The 24314-nt window shown below is 42.9% G+C and overlaps 1 protein-coding gene across 2 annotated transcripts in view; it reads left to right on the plus strand.

The window, feature by feature from the left end:
- TMTC2 (transmembrane O-mannosyltransferase targeting cadherins 2) overlaps positions 1-24314 on the plus strand; it is a 675216-nt gene that overhangs the window by 350712 nt on the left and 300190 nt on the right. For both annotated transcript variants that reach the window (XM_086919639.1, XM_086919642.1), the window contains exon 4: positions 12292-12406. In XM_086919639.1, coding sequence (XP_086775765.1) covers positions 12292-12406 — 115 coding nt within the window. The remainder of the gene's footprint in view (positions 1-12291; positions 12407-24314) is intronic.

Here is a 24314-nt window from a genome sequence, read left to right on the forward strand (position 1 = left end):
ACAGTTTCTAATGATAGTTGCTAATGGGGCAACATATATATTAAAGAGGGTGGTACTTGGGGACGAGCCCTGTGGCACCCCCCAGGGGGATTTAAAGGATTAGATGTGTAGTCCCCTAACTTAACAGTGAAGGTTCTCTCCCCCAAAAATGAAGCCAGCAGTGCGAGTGCTGATACATGCACTCCTATTTCTCCTAGACGGGCCAAGAGTATGTTGTGATTGACGGTGTCGAAGGCTGCCGATAGATCTAAAAGGATCAAGGCAGCCTTCCCACCTGCATCCAGTACACTCCTGAGCTCCTCCGCCGCCATGATCAGAGCGGTTTCAGTCCCATGTTCCTCCCTGAACCCATATTGTGATTCATCTATGCCACACTTCTCCTTCTCATAATAAACACACTACACAATAGTAGGTGAAACCCTGACTCACCCTTTGAACACCTAAGAATAATATGTTTTATCATGGGATAAATGTATTATATGAAACACAACACATTAATCATAACTGAAACACGTTCAAGGGGTATTTTCAGGAAAGCATAAAGGAGGAAGAGCCAAACAAAAACAAGTTAATTACTCTACACCTCACATTACAAAATCTTTGAGATATGTTGGTTTCCTTGTTTCTCTTATACTTTTCCTTTGTCTTACTGGTACACTTTTGTGTGGACTGAGCATATCTGAACGCCACGTGTTCCTCCCTACATGTTCAGATACGGGCCTTCTCGTTTGAGAACAATTCTCCCTCTGGTTAAGAACAACCACCCTGCTTTTGGTCCAAATGAAACCATCATGTGTGTTGATAGCATTCCTGAAACATTTAATCACTTCCGGTCTCTTAGTAAATTTGGACCCGTCGGCACAACCCTTAGGTGATCTAACTTTCACAAAATCTCCCACCTTATCCGCCACATTCTTTACTTTCTTATACGCGTCAAATAATTCCTTTCTCTTTTTCTGAGCAATAATCTCCTTCTCTCTCAATTTTCCTAGTGCATTAGCCACACAGCCCTTGTTCCAATACATCCAAACAGGACACATCTTAGTTGAAGAAGACCTTTCTTTAAACAATTCGAATGTGGATTTGCCAACAATAACCAGATAACCTGCTAGACAACTCCTTCTTCCAATCTACACGATTCGCTCTTGCCAACTGTATTCATTCCTTTCAAGTTTGTATAGCTCTCTCTATGGCACCATTCGTTTCAGGGTAATGCTAGGGTGATTTCTTGTGCTCAATTCCACACTCCTTCAGAAACTATTTAGTCTCTAGTGAACAAAACTGAAGCCCATTATCTGTAAGTAAGTATTGTGGAAAGCTTTCACGTTTAAAAATGTTCTCTAAAAACGTAATCACAGCCGAGTAAGATATATCATGCAGACACAATACCTCGTCTCATCTAGTATATAGGTCCATCAACACCAAAACATTAGGAGTGGCATGTTCACCTCTTACTGGTCCCACATATCCATGGCCACTTCTTCCCACGGATATTTTTGTAATGTTCTGCAAACCATGGGCATATGATTTGTCTTCAAATCTTCATCATAAGCCACACACTCTATGCAGTCTCTTATCATGCACTCCATATCATGGTCAAGCACCGGCCACCAAAAATCTCTTCTGAGTCTCCCTTTTGTTTTGATAAACCCCATGTGACCTTCATCAGCTAGTTGTAATACCTCAGTATTTCTTAGGTGGTATTAAGCTTGTTCCTCTCAACAAGAACCCTTTGTTGACTGCTAGTTCATTCAATATCTTCCCCCATTGTCCTTTGTATTCTCCGAATCCAGCTGTGTTAGGTTTACCTGAGCCTACTACTTGTATCACCTGTTTCATTTCTTCATCAGACTAAAGTTCCGACAACCATTCATCCTCATTGTGCAATCAGTAACTTTGCACACATTCACTACTCCTTCTTCATCCCGTTCTTCCTTGCCCCCCAAGCCCGTGTCCATTATGTTCACTAATCTGGACAATTAATCTACGGAGAAGTTGCCTGCACCTGGGACATATTGTACATTAAAACAAAAATCTTGTAAATTCACAATCCATCTCCTAATGCGTGAAGAAATTGAATCAAGCCCCTTCTTCGTAAATACTTCTACCGGTGGTTTATGATCCGTTTGAACAGTGATTTTGTTTCCCACAAAAATTGATTGAATCTATTGATGGCCCAATGTACTGCAAGCGATTCCTTTTCAATAATGGAATAATTATATTCTTCATCCCCTAGGGTCCGTGAGACGCATGCAATTAAATTCTCCTTACCAGCTTAGGTCTGCATGAGAATAGCCCCCAAACCCTTGGTACTGGAATTGCATACCACCGTAGTTTCATTCTCAGGATCATAGACCTGAAGAGAAGGTGGATTATTTAATTCTTGTTTAACTCTCACAAACTCCTCTTTGCACAAACTATCCCACACAAACTCTTTCCTTTTTTTTTGTAATTTCATTATGTTGAACTTTTTGCTGGCACAGTATTTGATGAATCTACTATAATTTTCCACCATTCCAGGAAAAGATAACAATTCCTCTTTTAATTTTGGTTCTTCAAGAGATCTAATTGTGTCCACCAGTTCCGTATGTGGTTTGATTCCCATTCCTGAAATCAAATATCCTAGATAACTCACTTCAGCAATGCCAAACTTGCACTTTACAGCCTTTAGTGCAAGTCCTGCATCTTGCAGTTTGCTAAGCACTTTCCTCACCCGATGATCATGTTCAGAATTAGTGGTTCCATACATAAGAATGTCGTCCTGATAACACTTTACTACAGGTAAGCCTTTCAAGATCCCCACCATGATCCTTTGGAAAACTGCAGCAGCAGAGATTAAGCCAAACAGCATTCTCTTGAAACAATATACCCTAAAAGTCGTTATAAATGCTGTGAGATCTTGAGTTGTCATCAAGTTCTATTCTGATGACAGGCGGAGACTAAATCAAGAGTGGTAAAAATGTTAACCCAGAAAATGTTGTAACCCTTATTGCGATGTTAGGTAACGGAAATGTGTCTACTATCACTTTCTTTGTTGAGAGCACGCAAATCCACAAATAGGCAATGTCTCCCTTCCCTTTGCATGCCACTACTATAGGAGCCAACCATTCAGTTGCGTCAACTGGTTTAATTACACCACATTCACACAATCTTATTCACCTGCTACTGCTGATTACATGCGTATAGGAATTCTCCTGACTTTTGCAACTGATAGTTTAGCATTCACTCGAAGTCTGATTCTATGCATGAACCCTTGTAATCTTCCCAGTTTATTCTGAAACAAACACTCAAATTCCTTCACAAACTTGTTTTGTTCACTATTAACTTTATCCACCTGCACCTGTGGACTTTTGTTGGGATGTAGACTCACCCCTAATACTCTCTGATGAGCCCATCCTAACAGATCATCACCCTGACATGACACAAAGTTTCCCAGACGTGGTTTTCCCACTTATGCTCATGTCAGTTTTGAAGTATCCCGGCATGTCAATTCTAATCCTTCCATAACCTCCAGGCTGTTGTCCATCTACTCCAGTTTCTTTACTTCTGCCTACAGTCTTTCAAATATCTGATTGGAAATGATAGTAAACAAGAGCATGAATCAAATTTCATTGAAAGTTGTTTACCATCAATAAACAATAATTCAGAGTGAAACAACTTGTTTGCTTCTCCTATTTGTAGCACTATCTCTTGACATGTTTCTTGATTCCTGTTCCTATATATTTTCCTGTTCTTATTCCTGTAACATCTACTGAAATGTCCTCTGATTCCACACGAGTTGCACACTTTGAACCACGCAGAACAACATTTATCGTTGGCTCTATGACCCTCAAGTCCACACCTGTAGCTTGTGCCCTTGAAACTTGGTTCTAGCTTCTTCTGTACCTTAACTTCTGGTTCCACCTTTCTAGTGAGTGTTTTTAGCCTTTACCCCGCACAACTATCTGCCAAGCTTGAGTTTTTATCTTGGGGCTATTGTTTAGCAGTCTCATGGCTCTGCCTGCCGCCCTGTCCGGCGCCGGGAGACCCTGTTGGGTAGCTGTGTGCTTTGTAAATCAATAACGCAACATAACACCTCCTCCTTGTCCGTAACATTTGGCACCTTATTGGCTTTGAGTTCTCCTACACACTTCAACATGTGCTCTACTTGTTTGGCAACTATGAGCACTTCTTCGATTGGAGGTTCATCCATAACTCTTCACGTGCTTTGTCACTGTTGCAACGCCACACAAATTAGTCCCTAATCCTTTCCTCAATTGCACTCCCAAATTTACAATTTGAGGCTAATTTTTTTAAACTTGTGACAAACTCCTGTACTGACTCATTTAGACCCTGTTCTCTAAATTCAAAATGATATCTCTCCAGAATGACACTTACACGTGGCAGATAATGACGATCTAACCTGGCTATAGCTATTTCGAACTCATTATGATTTTGTACTTCAGCATGAGGGAGTTCTGGTAAATCCTATAACGCGTCTTGTCCCTCTGCACCTAAACAATGTATTCACAAAGCATGCTTCCTCTCTGCACTCAGATTCGTTCCACACATGTGCATAATTATAGAAAACCTTTTCCTTTTATCCCATCTAATAACTGATTCCTTAGGTGAAGATTAAAAAAATAGTGGAGGTGTAACATTTTGCATATTGACTGTGTTCTTGTGAAATACAATGTCTTAACAGACACTGTAGAAAAAAGGGGTGTGTGTGTCACCGCTGATACTTAATAACAGCTGAAGAGTAGTGTTGTTAAACAAGATAACCACATGTTAAAAAAATATGTATATATGTGGAGAAGTGTGGGTCAATGGTTAGAGCGGCAGACCCTGATGCAGAGGTCTGGCCTGGGACCAGGGTTTTGAGCCCAAGACCCGCCTCGGCGGGTCTTGGGCTCAAAATTCCACGGACCTGATAATTCTCGCCTCGGTGCCTATTCCAATCATGGTGTCCCACTCTGCAACTCTGGGCAATAGCTTGCTTAATCTCCACAGCGACCCCCACAACGCTAAGGATGCCTGGCTTCCATTTTGGGGGTGCCCAGGAGTGGACGCCTCACAGGGAAAGCCAGGATGGGTTCCACAGCGGTATTCGTACAAGCGCCTTGAGACCCTTGCGGGTGAGTAGTGCGCTATACAAGTATCAATTTACAATTTTACAATTTATATGTATATAGTTCAAGAATAATATTGCCCCAATTCAACTTGGAGCATTGGAACATGACAAGGTAGAGTCATTCTGACTTTTTTCAACAGCGCTCTGTTAAAAAGATGTGCTAAACATATTCTATATACTTATGGGGTTTGTTTGCGAAGGTTGCAAATGTTTTACATTCACATGATAAAAGCTTTTATCACAGTTGTCTAAAGAGGTAAAGGGTCCTGTCAAATTTAGCAAACAAATGGCATCTATTTAAAATCCAACAACGTTTGCACCAAAGATGATCAATAGCATTGTTAGATTGCCTTTTTTAAATACCACAAACACTACATGGGGTTTTTGACATTGAACTATCCATAGAGCACTTCCTCTCATCCACATAGGGCACTACGAAAGATCTTGCCACACGAAATCCCTCTGCAGATCCATGAATACCCTTCAGTCAGATTTTAATAGGTATGGCTTGAAACGTGTATAATAACTGCTCAATTATGTTCATTTGATTCTTGGAATTCTGCCTACCCAAGAGATCAATATATTCTCCCCTTTGTGTAAGTGCATTTAGTCTCCTGACGCAGAGCTTTTAACTAGCTTGCCAGCCAGACTCTTGAGATCCTGCAATATTAGCCAAGCTATCACTAAAGTGAGTGGTGGACTAATACCCCCAAATTATCCAACTCCTCTCCAATAAGGTTAATGGACATGAGAAGCAACTGCTCAAATTCCATCTTGTTTCATGACACGTTAATAAAGATATGTAGAAGTTCCCTCTGAGGTTCATATGAGGTATTTGTCTTTGACTGGTAAAACATCACACCAGCCGCAACGAGTTATACTTTGTGTCTTGAATTATCAATGATAATGCCATAATCTCTCGAGATGGCTGTATTTTCATGGCTGCAGATTTAGGGGCAAGAACAAGGAGTGGGGTCAGAAGGGAAAAAAAGGCATTGCAGCCTAGATTCAGGTTCCTCGCTTAAGGCTAAAAGGTTGACTGAGAACCCCGCTAACCATCACCAAAGCTTGGGGTTCATGCTATCCCTCCATAACTATAGATATTAAACCTTCCATTACTCCAAATCTCATCATAACTTCTCATGTAAAGAACCACCTCACCCTTTGAAGGGTCTTTATTCACGTCCAAGGCCAATAAAGCTGATTTGACCCTTGTTTAGTTTGAAAATGTTAGAAATGGAGTGTCTGGTTGGCTAGGGCATGAACCTACGCCAGGCAGAAATCACCACTCTAGTCCGTGCAAGGGTGTTATATGCTGAAGATAACCTCTGATCAACCCATTGGTAGCATGGCAGAGCATTCAGGATTATCCCAGAGGCAATGTGTAAAGCGTTTGCACAACACACTCACACATCAGCTAAACACTAGGCACACCACAAAAGAAACTCCACACAAGGTTCTATTAAAATAGCCTTTGTATTATCCATAAAAACACATTAGAACACAATCACATATTTTACTGTGCCACTAGGCACTTGTCATGACTTTACAGGTATTTGCATAAACCTCTTGGCCAATCGGGCCACTGTCCTAAACATTAAGGTTGGGGCAACAGGTACCTACTGGTAATATTGCACTTAACATAATACATTATGCATACACATTGTAGTAACATCATGCCCCTATTTGACATGCCACCATCACATCACTGTACACACCAGTGGTGCACACCCTGGCAATGTAACAAAACATTTCCTATCAGGGCATAGACTGCAAGATGTGGTCCATGAATCATCACTGCTGACCATCATACGCAATCCAGAGTCAGTATGCAGTTTCCTGCTATGGCACTGGCTATTTCCACTCGGGATATACCACTACCTACATTTGTAATGACCCATAGCTCCACCTCATGGCATAAGAACAACGCAGTAGTCACCAATCACCAGGGACCTTCCAGGTTGTGTAGGTATTAACTGCATATGGCGCCCTTGCGCTGCTCATACCAGAATAGACGGTAAATGATACTCGAGGCAGGAAATACGGCTATCCGCTTCTCCCCCGGCACAAGGCCTCCAAACCTGCCCTTACTCATCCAGGGGTGTAGCAGGCCCTGGCCTGCCACACAAAGCACGTAGAGGGTGGAAACCTGCCCCGACCGCATTGAGCGTGATGTGGACCAGCCGACAACCCAAAGACAACAGCCCAGCAAGGGAATCTCAGCACTCCCTTCTCACCCTGGCTCCCGTCTCAGTGCCAGTGAGCACTCGGAAGGGGAGATATCCCAAATAGAAGGACACACACTGCTCAGGGTGTGCGAGCTCCAGCACGACTGCCTCGGAGCACCGTCTTGAATTGGCCTTTGCTCCTGGTGCGAGGATAGGCGACAGCCCACCGTTAGACATCCCGCAGGTCTGGAGGCCGAGGCTCGCTGGTCCCCAAAGCACACAGGAGAATCCCAGATCAGGTGCCGAACTGAGCCCTGGGGTGGGGGTGGTGGGGATACTACTGAGTGCACGTTTTGGATGGAAGCACTCCGGTAGGTCCCTGCTGGGGCTCCGGGAGCACGGAAGAGAAAACACTCCACAAAATGGACAAGTACGACCGGGCTGGCTTCTACAGCCCGGGGAGATTAATTGGTTCCTCGGCCTGACCACATGAAGCTGACCCGCAGGGCAAAAAGTAGTGCCTCCTCCCTTTTACCGCTGGGTTCTAAGAGAAGGCAAGAGTAGCCCTCCATGCGCTCTCCTGCCAGCAAACCAGGTATAGCTCTCAACATGCACTTGGCCCCACAGTGGAAGGGAGATCCAGCGCTCACCGAGCGCTCTAGCTAATCAAAACAAGGGCGCATAACAGAACCCCTGGGGAGGCTCTGGAGGCACACAAGCAAGGTGCAAATTGGCAGGCCAGCACAAGGGTCCTCACGGCAGAGCTGCAGTTTTCCTATCAGCCTAACAGGCAGCAGGTCATCACTCCAGAGGGGCAAAGTCCCCAGGTGGGTCCTTCTGGCACACTGCAGTCCACGCAGTGCCTTAGGTCCAGTTCAAGCTAGTTCAAGTAAGCTCCCCTATATGAGGTCACAGCCCCAGTACTTATTGGGCATATGTCTTTGTTCTCCCCTGCCCAGGACTCTGAGCCCCGTGCAAACAAGTTCTGGGGGAACTTAAAAATCTACTTACAGTGCACAACACTCCCCATTGCAAGTGTAAGCCCTTGCCCCAGACAAACCAATGCGGGAGGAGCCTTAATTATGGAAGGCAAGCACAGCCCTATTCACGTGCAGGTGCTACTCCTCCCACCACTCCAAATGCAAACCAGGCCTTTTCAGCCTAGTGCTGACTCATAGAGACACTCTGGAGCCATTGCCCCTCCCCAGCCCCTGTCACTCCAAGGCCAGCCACCTACCCACCTACCCACCTACCCTTCTCTACCTAAATAACTGAATAACATATCCACTACTCAAATTACTTCATATTTTACTATACTAATTTTCAATACTGATCCTTTATGGGTTCCAGAGTGGCGTGCTACTCGCCAGAAAAGTGCTTCAACACCCATCAGGGGTAACAAGTGCTATATGAATGCAAACCTTTCTTCCCCTTTTATCCCTCCGCTATCCTTCTCACTCAAAATAACTGACTAATATCCACCACTGAAATTACTACATATGTCATCATATTGATTCAGCACTAATCCTTTATGGGCTTCCTGAATAGCGTGCGTTAACAAGCGCTATATAAATACAAACCTTTTTAATCCTCTATCCTTCTGCTATCATTCTAAATCCAAATAACAGACTAACCTATCCACCACTTAAAATGTACTTGCATGTTTCACTATACTAATTCAACACTAATCCTCTATGGGTCCCAGAGAAGCGTGCTACTCGCTGAAAATGCGCTTCGTAGCCTTGTCAGGGGTAGTAAGCGCTATATAAATGCATTTACAATTAAATACCATACTCACACTTCAGACCCCCCAAGCAGGTCATGTGATCCTCATAAAGCCCCTTCTCACTGCACACCGACCTGGACAAAACTCAACACCATCTGGAAACATTCACCGCCTTGTTGAGGTGTTAGCCACTTCTAACTTCGTGTCCCATCCTGCGTTGCCAGATATGTGATGTCGGAATAAGGGAAGACACCATTGCCTTGAAGGTAAGTGCAGCCTTTAATACATCCGCCACATCCACCAGCAGTCGGCTGCCAACTGGTGTTCTCACCCAAACGTTCTCCCTCTGTGTTCTCTCTGACCTAGTCACATTCTTGATGTCAGAGTAGGTTAAGCTATATCGTCTATGCCATACTACCCCAGGAACCTAGAAGTTTCAGGGTATCTTGACTAGAGAACTAAATAATGTTCTCAAGCTGCAAAGAACCAGCAGAGATGTTCAAGGCCGTGAGATATATGTTCCGATATAAAGAGACTATGCAGACATTTATGCATGTCAAGAGGCAGCATGAAACGAGGTTCAGTGCGTCAGCAGACTTGGCATGCTGAATGGGGCTCGGGCAGAGCAAGAACTGCATCTCTTCACAAGGGGAAAGCCAATGTATGAGGAAAAAAAACAAATAGAAGTTTCCTTTTTCTCAATCCCTCGCACAACACATGACATACTCCTGCAGATCTGCTGATAGGGTTCCCATTCAAGTTGTCCCCCCTTTTGCCTCATTCCTTTGGGCTTGGGCTTGGGCATGGACTTACGTGCACCAACAGTACTGCTTCTGCTATGCTGTCGGTCATGAAGGGTTTAATTCCCAGTCAATTGGCAAATTACCACTGTGGCATGGAAAGTACCAAGATCACCCTCTACTAGAATCCACAGGGAGGTAATTTCATCCTTCATTTCAACTTCCATTGAGGAGGCTGTGCGGGAATGTCTAAAGAGACTGGCCATCTCTAAGGAAATGGCATACTACATCTGTCCACTCATGCCGCCACGTAAAAATCATATGAGAAACACTGGGGTTTCTGTAGTGTTACTTCAGTATGGGTTTTCCATTTGTTTATTGTTGTCCATTTTGAAGTTTCAGTGTACATCTTCTAAAGCCTTTAAGCAAACTTTTTGTACTTTTGGGAAATGTCGAAGTTCTTGCATCCGGACTGCTCACAAAATGGCCTTATGACCCATTTAGCAGCGAAACTTTCATCATGAGTCTCAGCCCTTTGAGTCACTTGACTTGGTGGACACAAGATTCCTCCCCTGTAAAGTTGGCTTTCTAGAAGCAGTCATATCTACTTGGAGCTTCATTTTGTAGATATACATTTTTTATTGTTTCCCTGGAAGCCACTTCTCTCAAATTTGGCCAACCCTCCTTTCGGACATCCCAAGACTTATTTTTGCTGGCCTTCTTCATGGAACCATAGTCTTTAGAAGCTGACCATTTATACATTTTGGATGTCCCTAGGGCAGTCTGGATCTAATTGTAGAGCTCGGCCTATTTCAGCTCTATAACAATTTTTAAGTCGATTTTGGGGCTGTAAACGGAGTCTGCAGGCATCCACAATGTGTCTCAGGAGAGTGTTTAGAGGCATTATTTGACTAGCTATTGCAATAGTTCAGGCTCTACTTTCACAAATTCAGGGCAAGTGTACAAGAGAGGCTGCAGCTGCTTTGTTAGATTGACAAGTGGCATTTCAGGACCTCTGTTAGGCGGCAACATGAGCCTCTGTTAGTACCCGTTGTTTAACAGTACTGACTGAACATGCCCAATTCTGTAGCTGGGAGCTCTAATAAAGGTCTTCTCTTGGGTGACAAGAAGTTATGTGTATCTTTTATTAGGTGTAATAAACTTGTGTGTCTCAGCAAGTTCTTTACGTAGTGAATTTTAGGATGAAACCTAGCTTGGCCAGAAGCCTTATTCTTATTAGATATTCCTTGTGCTCACAGGCTGGATCAAGTATTAGCAACATTGTTTCGATACTTTAGATATGAAATTGAGACCAGTCACTGAGATCCAGGCCACAAGTCCTAAAGAAGAAGTGGCGGGACGCTGACGTCACAACAGGAAGTTATGTCACTAAAGGTGGCTTGCACTCAGTTGCAATTTATAGTTATCGAGCTCCCGGTAAAATGAGTGGGGAGACGCCGTCCACCCACGTGGTACCTCCACTCGAGCCCTGCTGAGATCCTCCAACTTGGCTTGCATGTTGGTTCGGCCCCTTATTGTTGTGATTAATTTGAGGCACCTTTATGGGGGAGGTGCACTTTGCAAAGTTAGCACGAAAAATTCGGGGTAGGTATGTTAAGGATTACAGGTTAACAGTCACAGTATTTCCCTCAGTACACTGCGTTCGTTTCTGGAATGTATTGTGCTAGTTCATTTTCACAGTAGTATTTGTGTGCAGAATTGGAAGTGTTTACTCACACTAGATACTCATTTGAATAAGAGTCAATTTGTTTGCCTGTTCCTGAAGTCTGTTTATCATCATTCTAGGCTAAAATGTCGCAGAAAATAAATCAGAAAAATGCTAAGCCATGATGCTTTTATGTCATTACCTCCTCAGGTTTATGGGTTCCTGATGTATTGTATATTTTCACATTGCACCGTTTGTGCTTTCTTCATCTTGTCCTGGATGGGCATTTATGACACGCGAGTAGAAGTCAGATTTTCAAGCCACTGTATTAAGTTCTTTAAGTATGTATCATCACATCACTGATGTGGGATCTGCCCATACTGCTGGCTTGCCTGGGACAGATGGTGAAATTACTTTTGTCCACACACTCACCCCTCATGAATCTTTGAAGAACTTTTGGCTTCAATTTTCGCCTTTGTTAGTATTTCCTTTTCTAACAAATCTTTAATATTGACATTACGTCATTTTATGATTTCCTTTGCGGTTTTTTGTTTCTGTCAGTGACTAATAAATCAGTGGTACTCCTGAAGACCACTTCTCCTACAAATGGTTATATTGAGTGTGTGTGCAAGTAAAACATTCTGCTTATCGGTTTCACACTGAGCTCTTCAGTGGGTATGTGTTGTAGTGAAACATTTGATAGAATCACGTCTATGAAATACGTTAAATTTTTCAGTCGTCATGTTTGTAAAATTCAACTTTCACTCGTGTGTCTTTGCTGTCCTGAAACTTCCGCATGTTAAGATGTCTATTTTTTTGTCTGTTTATTTATAATGTGTGCGTTTCAACCTAATACTCTCCTGTGTGTTTATTTGCAGCGTGGGGTAACCTTGGAAATGTTCTGAAAAGCCAGGGCAAGATTTCCGAAGCTGAAAGCGCCTATAGAAATGCCTTGTACTACCGCAGCAACATGGCGGATATGCTTTATAATCTGTAAGTATGCTCGGCTCAGCTGGAGCGGGTTCATTTATGAAATGTCTGGTAAATGGGCCAATTGAATTATCCACAGGAAACGGAGCTAGTCCTCGCTGTCTCCTGTTTTGGGTATTTGTTTTTCTTTTAATTAATCGTGCTTTAAGCTGCAGAGCAGAACGTGGCTTTTAAGGTTGTGCATCCATCGCCCTATAGTCGGGTCTCACGGTTATGCTTCAGTAAAATAAAGTATGGCCTTTGCAAATAACAAATAAGCACTTGCACTGAATGATACTGTTACAAAACAACAGTGCACAAAGGTCTGAACACTTAAAGCTGCGATATGGTGGTAGCTAGTGTGCCATTGGCCCCAGTGTTAGCATGTAAAATGGGCTCCTGGACCACCAATTGGGTTATAAAAGGCAGTGATAATTGAAGTGCACGAGAGCCCTCATACCTCTCGACCCTGGTGCCACTTCACTTAACGCACTAATACAGCGAAGTCGTGACACAGTAGTCCAGTAATACACGGTGTCTGGAAGGCTAAGGTCACATGAGTTGATCTGAAATACTAGAATTGTGAGCCCTGTGGGAAAAAAGTTTCCTCAAACCCTACAGACATTTGTTTGGCGCAGCAATAGAATGATAAAATGCTGCTAAACTAGGCAGCAAGGCATGGTGTGTTTAGTTAATCTGGTTTTTGAATAAATATTTGTCACATCATAGATTAGGGCATTCTGGTTTTCGTCTGTTATAAAATCAGACCTGTTTTTGACGGCACAGTTGCACTGGTAGGCTTTTGGGTGTATGATGTAAGGCTAGGTGCTAGCATTTATCACCTAGTGATCGCTGCTCGTCTTGCATAAATAATGTTTGTATTTCTGTGTAATGTCAGTGAGTATAAATGTACAATAGTGGGATAAACACAGCGAGAATACTTAGTAAGCTACCGGTAATGTTTGCAGTACTGGATGCAAATGCACTATATGGAGTTAGTGTAGTAGCTTGTCTGTCTTTAAAAGGCAGCTTCGGATCTGCCCTGCAGATAGCCTTATATGGGTAAGCAATACCCATATGAAGGGTAACCATAGCGTGACAGGAAGAGTTTTAATGATGCAGCCACGATATGAGGAGCGATGTGTGCCCAGGCACATTTCTTACACTACTGGACTCACTCCACACCTTTACTGCCACATGTCGTGGTTCAGACAGCCAGACTGAACCTCCCCGTGGCCACTATCGACAGCGTTATTTCTTCTATATAAACCGCCTGCCTCAGAGATCGACACTCTGCAGTGTATGCGTTTGGCATGGATCGGGATGGCAAGATGTGCAGGACTCAGACAACTCTACGCCCCATCCGTTCCAGTGGTGAAGCACCCCCTGCTACCTCCTCTACACGATAAAGGCGCAATCAGCCGAGCCAGCAAGCTAAACATTCACACCTTAACAGACCTCTACCGAGAAGGCCAGTTCCTTGCCCTCCAACACCAGCTACGGCCATAGGAGCACCCTTAGACGTCTTTTTGTATTACCAACTGCGTACGTCATGCCGGGCGCTTCACAACACCTTCCCAGCTCCTCTGAAGACACTCATAGCATTAGACCATATATACAATACCCTCACTTCGGAAACTGATAACATCCATGTACAACCACATGCAGCGCACTGGGCAGGCGGCGGCCACACCAGCCTGAGAGGTTTGGAGAGAAGACCTTGCCCTACCTCTGACACCCAGTGGGCCTTTAGCTGTGGTCAGCTTGAGATGCTATCTCCAAACTACAGATTACGTCTTATTCATTTCAAATTTCTGCACAGCATATACCGAACTCCCATACAAATACACTGAAGGGGGCTATCCCTGGATTCCCAATGCCCACGCTGTCACTCACCTCAGGCGGACTTCATTCACTTGGCCTGGAAATGTCCTGCAATTGCCGCCTACTTGGTGGAAATCTTCTGCATCATAGAGAGAATTACCAACATGCCAATGTCCCCGTCTCCACTATTGGGACTACTGGGCTATGTAAAGGACATGCCTAGTGATTCCTGTAAACTGATCGCTTTAAAGCTCCTTCTCACAGAGAGAAGAATTGCAATGAACCGGGGAAGAGCACGGGCACCACAAGCCCAAGACTGGATCACAGACATTATATATTGTCGCAAACAATTTTCCATCTAAAGGGACCTGATGCTGCCAAGGGCTCGCCCCCGGGACATCTGGGAACCCTTTGCCACCTATCTTCGACAAATAGACAAACTCCCACATGGCCCCAGACAGTAACCATGACAGCCCTCCCACGCACTCGGGGGTCCCGCATCACTCACCGGGGGGCTCCTCAACACTGTAACAAAAATATTTGTGTATATTGTGCCAGGAGGCGGGGGCAAGATCCTCTCTGAGTCCTAGATCTTTATATAATTGTGCTATGTGTCAGCAAAATCACTCCTTTAACCCCGCAAAGTTCACTCTCACCCAGATGAATTAACAGCACGTCCGGGCACTGGCCCCTGACGAACCAAAAGTTCAGTGCCGGAATCAACTCCCTCCAGAGCATCCCCCCTTTTCCCTTCCAAACCACAAACCACTTTGAACAAACGCTCATTAAAACCCAACAATGATCCAAAATAACTACAGCATGCTTGCACATGAGCGTATTTAACAAAAGAATGCCCCAAAATCCAGATGGTCATTTCCGTCGAACGGGGGCCAGCCACTGAACCTGCAATGAGAAAAGCAATATCAAACTTATGGCAAAGAGGATGACGCATGCGCCTCCCCCGCATTGTTTCCCACATAGCGCTGAAAGCAGTTAGAAGACCAGCGCCCCAGGCGCATAATGTCCTCCCTAGACCAACCCCTATTATGAGCCTCCGTCGCTGCCCCGAATCTGAAAGAGTGGGTTTCATAGTGCGCCCCATCTAACCAATACTCCGCAAAGCCTTACAAAGCACCATGCGCAACTGGTATTCAGAAACCCGGGACCCATCCGCATGCCGGAAAACTCCCTCCCCCCCAGACCCAATGGATAATTCCCTCCCAACGCCTAGCCCACTGTAAAGGGCACGTCAAGACCGGGGAGGAGGCCTTCAACCAGATCCCTTTTCCTCGGCTCCTCTGGTCCGTTTTAGAGCTTGACAGCCAAATATGAATACCCCTCTCTGACACAGACATCCTGCCACCCTATGCCCCCCTTCAACTTAGACTCCAAAAGCTCCGAAACTCTAAAAGCCTCAAAAAACATCCACACCATGAGAGTGGAAAACAGACAAGCCTCAAAACTATCCGTACACACCAATGGTAAACCTTCCAACAAGCGGGCTAACTTCTGCCAAGACTGGGGGCCCCAAACCGAACGCTCTGCTCCCCGCTCCCTAGCCCAACATTATTCTTCCAACCTCCCCTGCGGAGTGGGTGTAACCCCAAAGGAGCTTTCCCATAAAAGAAATGCCTGCTAACTTCCCAGCTGTAGTAACTAGAGTGAGGCCCTTGTCCATTAAATCAAGTATGAACTGCACCACATCTTTAGACCGCCGCCATCCTGGTTCCCGCTTACAAGCTCCTGATGCTAAGAATTCCTTCCAAGCCAGGCCCTCATAGACATTGGTTGTTGTAAGATTAGTTCACATGTATATCGATCCACATTACAGCTGTTGGTTGTTTTAAATGTCTCATATATGGCACATAGCAGAATGGCTGTGTTGTGGCATCCAGCGTTTTGATTACATTAGCTGCATGAGTGCGTTTAGAGCAGACCTGTATTTTCTTGTGCTTTAGCCTGGCAGAAAGGAGGGAAGTTCATGTATTTGCAGCAGCTGATATGAGTGCTTGATTGAATCAAGAAAGATGGTGCTTGTGGGAGATGCTGGGATGTCAGAGGTACTTAATCAACATGTGCATTGATTCACCCTTGAACTTTACTGACTCATTTAGCAGTCCATACACTCCCTCACCCATTCATCCATCCACACATTCAAGCAGTCATTGATTCATCTATCCATCGGTCCATATATGGAGCCATCTATCTACCCATCAACTCATTCTTACATACAGGCACTTACTCATTCATCCGTTATTCCAACCATTAACTAATTCTTGCATTCACTCACCCAGCCATACAATCACATAGTCATCAGTCATTGATCAATGAAGAAACTCTTTTGCAGATTTATAGGCTTTGCCATTGTTTGTTTTCTCTTCAGCTTGTGCAAGTGAGTCCCAGTAAAAGACCATGACTTACTGACTTTAACACCCTTTGTCACTCTTATACACCCCAACACCCACTCACTGCGTGCACGTCTGTATTCAAGCACACATGCATGTCACACCTTCGTGTAGGTGCGGTGGATATTTCTGTTTAGAGCATACAACGTGGTTAATTAGTTAATTGTGTGCTTGGAGTATTGCCTTACAATGTTTCGCAGGGTTGTCAGTTCAGTGTGGTACATTCTTTGGAGAGATGCCTTTTTTCAGGCCGAACATGACTCTGATAGCTCTGTTTTAGGAGAAGTAAAATATTTACAATTTTTTTTTAGAAACAATTGTGCTGAATGGTGTCTATGAAGTAACTACTGCAATCAGACCCTGTCAGTAAATATGGCGCTTTGCCATATGTGGTGTTGTTGGGTGGTTTATTTTTTACTCTCAAACAAATGTATGATGCTTTTGTAAAATGTGATTAAAAGAAATGCTGGCAGAAATCCTGTGATTATGGGGTAGACTGCGACTTAAATATTTACAGCTGTTAGAAGGCTTAAGTCACAGTAGACAAGCCTATTATAAGCGTAGAAGGAATGAAGCGGTGCTTAGCTTAGTAGGACCGCCATGCGCACAGGCCCCCACAGTATGAATGTATCTAAAGTAATCTCCTAAAAAGCCTGCTCAGCCCAACTGTGCGTGGCAATTACACAGGCTCGCTCATGTGGAAAAATGACAACAATTTACATTTGATCGTTTTTTTCGATGTCGTTTGATAAAACCCGCAAGCTTTGTACTGTTTGGAAAACCATTTGTTTTGCATCTGCCTACCAATGATGCATCACATGTTCTAGTAATTTACCTTGCCAGTTACAGAGAGTCCTTAAAACTGAATCTGCTTGTGTTGGGAGTTGGCCATTTTTTCCTGCGCAAAAATGTAACCGTGACATTTAATTTTCTGTGCATAAAATATCAATTTGAACAGTTTGAGAAATTGTGTGTCAGTTATGAAGAATGTGCCTCCTTTGCAAAGAATAGGTCCACAGTGGTCTCATTACAGGGAACCAAGTACCACATTTAGTACTTTTTTAGGGTAACGAAGCAGAGCAGTCCAAGACCTACTCGGGGGTGGTGTGTGTGGGCTACCACTCCGAATTTGCTGACCAAAACACAACTCAATAAATTCAGCCAGTGTTTTTCTTTTAAAAAAGAAAAGTTGTTTTTTATTACATACACTATTAAGTAGTACTGATTAAATACTAATATGTTTATCAGAGAGTTGGAAATACATTTGGTGACACCCTGATCTTACTTTACACCCGTAGTGGGTCCTGAAATATACAATCACAATACCCCCAGCTATACTAGATGTAACATCACAATATCATGGGGTGTCACTTTAAATAAGGCAGGCCTACTGGCTTTGTCAGGGTGTCGTGGTATTAGAAAAAGCAACCAATTCATGTTTGAACCGTATACCTCTATTAAAATAATTAAGCATAATGTTAATAATACACAGAATGCATGCACTGCCAATGTTTTTAATAAAGAATGCTGATTTCAAAAACGTGGCAGTCCCCTTCTTTACAATCTAAAGGCCACAAAATGCAGTCGTAGAGGTTGACCATACAGGACCCTTGACCTGACGTGCTTGGGCAAAAGCTCATAGTACCTACCACCAGGGGTTCCTGCACTTGAGAAAAAGCTCTGGCAATACTCACAATCATTGGTCTTGGGGTTTGGGGTACATGGCCGTTGGAGACTTGGGGTTAGTTGACAAAAACTCATTTCAGGCGGTGGTGGGGGGATTGGGGTAGGTTGGGGGGTTAGATGGGAGGGGGGCTTTGGGGGATAACAAGCAAATTATCAGATGTCGATTTACTTCCCCCGTTTCCTCTTCCAAGACGTGAGTCAAACACTTAATTTGTCTTTTGATCTTTTTGTGGGGAGGCTACTTTGTCTCTGCTGGGTAGCAGAGCAATTAATATTGGCCAAACAGGGTGGACAAAGGCCTGAAATCTGATTATAAACTGAGCCAGAGAAATGTGACCAATCCAGAAATCCTATAGGGTTTGGGTATGGTATATTGAGGACTGCAAATTCAAACCTCGTGTGCATGTTTTATCCCAGTTGAGTACCTTGCAGGAGCCTGTTGGCCTAAGTGGAGCGTAACTGTACTTAAGGCAGGTTTTGCCTATAATCTATAATACAATAAAGACCACAGACCTACACTATGAATACCCACTCATATTTATGAGGCCTAGCCCAGGTCAGCACCAGTCCTTGCAGAGCCATTTCTGTGACAGGCTACCAGTGTTAGAGACTGGGCTGGGCACGATGGTAGTCTCACAAGCACTGCCCACAGCGGTGCTCACATGTTCATGTGTGATCCCCCAGTGCCCCTTGCTCCTAGCTGTGCAGCAGTAGCCTTATCTTAAATGCAGATGTTGGCGGTTAACACACTTAGTCCAGTTACTATGAATTTGCTGAGTGAACCTCAGGCAGTGAGACTCGCTCAAAGTAAGAGTAAAAAATAAAAAACAGTTGGACATTTGTGAAAAATCCTAATGGACTGAATGGGCAGAACCCATTTGCTACAGTGATACTACATACGACAGGATTCTTTATAAACTGCACACAGCTGACTTGTTAGGCCTGCAGTTCTAATAACTGAGTTATATGGAAAACATTGTCACCCATCCTCTCTATCGTTTCCCCTACTGGGCAGATCTTTGGGATACGTGACATGCCGCAGATTTGCAAACAACCGCATGTGTTGCAGCAACTTGAGAAACATTTTCCCTATTTTGCGAAATTGACATAGTGAATGGCACTTCAGAGCTTCATGGTTGCCCATTGTTTAGCCACCAGAACATTCGTTTCTATGTTTGTAGCAGAAGTTTCTTACATTTCTTAGCTTTGCCATTGCTCATTGTTTAATTAGTAGTTTGATTGCGAAAGCCAAGAAAAACGTAGATATTTAGAATAGTCTGCCTGACTACCTATTGTTAAATCAGCAGTCTAGTCATAAAAGCCAAATTTTCTAATTGCAATTGTGGTCCATTGTTTGTTCTGCCTTGCTGGCAGTAACTTCAACAATCTCATTTTTTTAAATATCTGTAATGTATTTGTTTAAGACCTCAAATCCTGTTTTTTACTGACACCCTTTATGTCTAAGATATATATATTTTTTTATTACCGTCTGGTTCACAGCAAAAAATAGATATAACTTAAGGAAATTATCCTTTATCATAAAGCAAGTAACCTGAAGAGTCACACATTTCTCAATAGCTTTTACCAAAAGAGGGGAACAGTGTGAAGGTAACAAAACATCAATCTAGGATTCCATTCCTTAAAGAATGGAACTTGATTCACTGCCAGACATTTAGGGTAAGTGCCACCTGACTGAAGTGTTAATAAACGGGGTTCACAAGAAGATAGTAAGAAATAGTCCTTAGCTCTGCATTAATACCATCTTTTCCTTATGATGCCGGTCTCATTATTGTCGATGCCTGCTCACTGGTAAACAGAGAATGTAACTCCCCCATCTTTACCTACTTCTTTTAGATGTTATTTTAAAGGTATGGGATGCTGCATAATATTGTGATCGAGCATGGGTAATACTATCGGTGTCGAAGAAACTTGGCCTGCCTTTTGTTTGAGTCTGCAAAATGTATTTATTGAAAGCTGCAATCGCAAAAAATGTGCTGGGGTTTTCCTGGCAGTCGCCAAATAGATGAGCTCTTCAGCACCTACATTTATAGCAGTTATCGAATGTTACTAGAATAACGTCATTTGACAAAATTTTGGTTGCTTTAAGCAGCGGGTGCAAGAACGAGATCATGAGAAACAGCAGACAGGCTGGTTGTATAATGATGTTGCATAGGCCACAACATTTAGACAATCCTAATTGATAGCTGCCAACTGTCCCGGGTAATTTACTATCCTAGGACAGTCCTAGCAATTGCACTTTGGAGAGCATTGCCATGGGAATTTTAAACTTTAGGCAAAGTAGCAGAGTTGGAAATATTTTCCAATGCAGCTGAATGGGAGAATGTTTCTAACTCCGCTACCTTGGCCCTTAAGTTTGCAATTCCCTTCTCAATTCCCTGCAATTCTCTCTTTGAGTAGATCCTATATTCTGCCCTATAAGTAGGCAGAGTTCAATTATGCTAATTATATGGCTTGGGCAAAGTGGGCAAAGCTTTGGGGCAGTGGGTGTGGTAATTCTTCAAATAAGTAATTTATAGTTGTGCTGCAAATTGCCCCTGGAATGTGTTTTCAAATGATGGCACCTATGCTACTTAGGCGCCAGGTGCAAAGCCCATCTCTCTGTGTGATCAGAGCTTCCGGTTAATGCGTCGTCATTGCATATTAAAAGATGGCAAATTCAGGTTACATGGGATATTAGTACAACTACACTTAAACATCAATGAATATCTAGTGAAATGTTTCATTTCCCTACAGACAACTTTGCTGTAGCTTCATTGTGTGGTTCTTCATACACCTAACGAAGCACTGCAGTACGTTGGAGGATGCGTAGTTCGCTACTCTGTAAGTTGAAGGAATTGTGTGATTTTGTGATCAGGTGTACAACAAGCAGCCATATTTTTCACTTGCACAGAGCATCCTGATATTTGAGAAAAGTTCTTTTTTTTTAGGGACACTAATATTTACATCAAAGAGATCTATAGAGACTCGCTTATTGGTCAACTTGCCATATAGGAGCACGTTATGTTAATCAGTAAGGATGAGATTATTATTTTCTTATTATTTCTTCCTGCAGGTAATGTGGCAGCACTTTACAGTATTTTTTTAATTGCATTTCAAACCCTTCAGATTGTCGAGTTTGATGAGTATTTGTTATACCTTCTCAAACATACATTGCATTATTTGCAGATCAAAAACAGTTTATTAAACTGTGAATTGGCTCCTAAAGGCCTCCCACTTTATACTGAATCAGTTGAAAAATCATTTGAACTGTTGAAGTTTTGGTGTAACATAGTGTACCCTCTTCGATTCAGCTTAATTTGTTCTGGATTTGTTCTAAACCTATAGTCGTTCCTAAACCAACTCGTCCCATACGTGGGAGTGCATAGTGCTCACAGTCCCCCAAAGCGTAATTAAAAATTCAGTAATAAGAATAATCAGGAAATGTACCCATTTGCTAAATAGTCAGCTATTTCTAAGTGGGCAGCCTAACAGCGTCAAGGAAAATGTTAAAATGATGAAATAACCTTGATTAGTTGCCGTTATATATTTTATAAATCGGTTTTACTTTTGTAAATGTAACCTTAAACAAAAATATTTTGGAGATATTATCTTGTTGGGAAATAAACTATACAGAAGGCTACACAGTTTGCTCAACTGTTTAATACCCCCATACATTAATGGTACCTCTTAATTTGTGTATCAATAAAAAAGTAGAATGAATTCATTAAGGTACATCATTCTATATCTCTAGTTCCAGTGTAGAAATTTGAAACGTTTCAGGACGATGGGTTGAATCATGGAGCACAATTAAACATTTACTGCATCTACCAGATTATCTCAGGAGCACTTTGCTAGAGGGGAAATTTCATGGTGATAGAACTGTCAGGACCCCACAATGACCAAAGTTTTGCAAACTGAACCTTTAACCACTCTTTCCAGTCACGTCACTATAATATACGGATCCAGGTATCTCTGTGCAGTGACTCCCTAATATGAGGGTCTTCTAGAAACAAATGTAGCTACTTTGTCATACCCAAGAGGATAGTCTATTGAAGAGTGAACCTGTGCTTACATCAGCACATGGTCACTGAACCAGGTGTGCCCCGAACAGTGGTACAGCGCTTGTGTTGTCCTCTTTCTGGCCCACTCAGCTGGATTTACCCTCCCTTCAAGAGCTGATTTGAAATTTTTCATATTGTCAAAAATAGATGAACTCAGAGCGAACTAAGTTTTGCATTTTTAAAGCTTTTCATCTTTAGTTTATATCTGACTGCTCATGCTGTGTTTGTTTGTTTGGCATTCCAATAAATTTAATGGTGGTTGTCACACGCTTTTTTTCAGTCTTCTCTCATGAAGGTAATACTTTGTGATGGTCTTTACAGCCTTGTCTTATCGGTCACTGTCAAAAACACAAAAGGTGGTGGGCGGATGCTTTCAATAAGTCTAACCACTGGCAATCGCTTGGGGTACCATTCTAACCCATCTCTTTTTTGCCCACCATCCACCTCAGGTGACACACAGCTATATGCAAATCAGTATTGACCCTGCTTCAATAGGAACAGTCCATCCCTAAGAGCCTGCACAGCAGCAAATATAAGTTTTACTCTCTCTCATGCATGCCATTAAACTCAGCAGAGGTTAAAGGAGTGTTCAGGCTAGAATGGGACTGAGGGGTAATCCAGCAAAAAATATGATTTCTCTTGAATTCTATTTTGCTCAGGAAATCTGTGTTCATCGGAGGAGGAATTGATTGTTCTTTCCTTTCTTCATGAACAGCGTGTGGAAGAAACTGATCTTGCTGATATTATTTTGAAGACACCAAAGTTCTAACTAGGACAATAGCAACTTCAGTTGTTGACAAGTAAAGGAAAGCTTAAATTTATTCTCAATGTGAAGTTGCTTTCCAGCTGTACACCACAGTCATCTACATGCTGCACAAAACAAGTAGCTGACCACAAAGGACGTTTACCCTTGAATCAAGCACAAATAGCACACATAGCAGTTGTGGGCTGTTGATTTATAGGTGCTAGGTAAGCTGGAAAATATGCCTGCCTTCCTCGTGGGAGATGGAGGGTACAGCAGATGCCTTTAGAAAATTGACCTCAAAGAAATGTAGTGCCTCCACGTGATTTTGCGCAGGATTCTACACCCTGCTGTGTAATGTGTGAAATGAGAGTGCCTTGTTATTTCTGAAGACAGATAATAGGTATAGGTGACACGTGGCATTTGAGACCTGATGAGAAACAACGTTCCACACAGTATGCACTGCAAGTGGGACAGAATAGCCTTGACAAAAAAAGAGTTGTTATTCTCCCTAGAACCAGCCATTATTATGCAGATACTCTGTGAATGTCTTCCTCTGAGCCACCAGTGTTGCGTTTGATCCCTACTACAGGAGTGCCCTCTTTCCCTGTGGTTTGTTGGTGTACACAAGTTGGTGCCCTTTGATGAAGTGAAGAAGGATTCTTCTTCCAGGTGTGGGCGCAGCTGAAGTGTCTTCCTTTCTGGCTGGCCAGAAGCAGGCCTGCCAACTTGAAAATATATTTTACTGTGTGATTACTGCGTGGGGGGCCTTGGAGGCGATGTAGCCTCATGCAAAGAATAATCAAAGAGGCACTTTGACCCTCACACCCCTGCAAACATTTAAAAAAACAAAGATCGCTGAGGCTGTTCAAAGGCTCCAAAGACAATATGGCAATCCAAAGTTCAAAGTTTTTTATTTTGTTTCGGTACTCTTTTGAGGACCACAAAATTGTTTAAAAGAAAATATACATTTAGTTTTACATACAAATTAATAAATTTTCAGTGAAATTTTCATAAACTTAAAAATTCTATAGCAGACATATTCGTTAGGCGGGTTAACACATACAGAAATAAAATCTTTTGCATTGACTATCCTGCAGGACCGATATATTGGCTCTAAACATGTTAACCTTGCACTAACAACATTTTTGTTTGGATATATAAAGAGCAGGTGCTCTAGATTCTGTTTACCCCCCTGACACAGGTTACATTGC

Source organism: Lissotriton vulgaris, chromosome 1_1 (genome assembly GCF_964263255.1).
Source record: "Lissotriton vulgaris chromosome 1_1, aLisVul1.2, whole genome shotgun sequence".
Taxonomy (NCBI): domain Eukaryota; kingdom Metazoa; phylum Chordata; class Amphibia; order Caudata; family Salamandridae; genus Lissotriton; species Lissotriton vulgaris.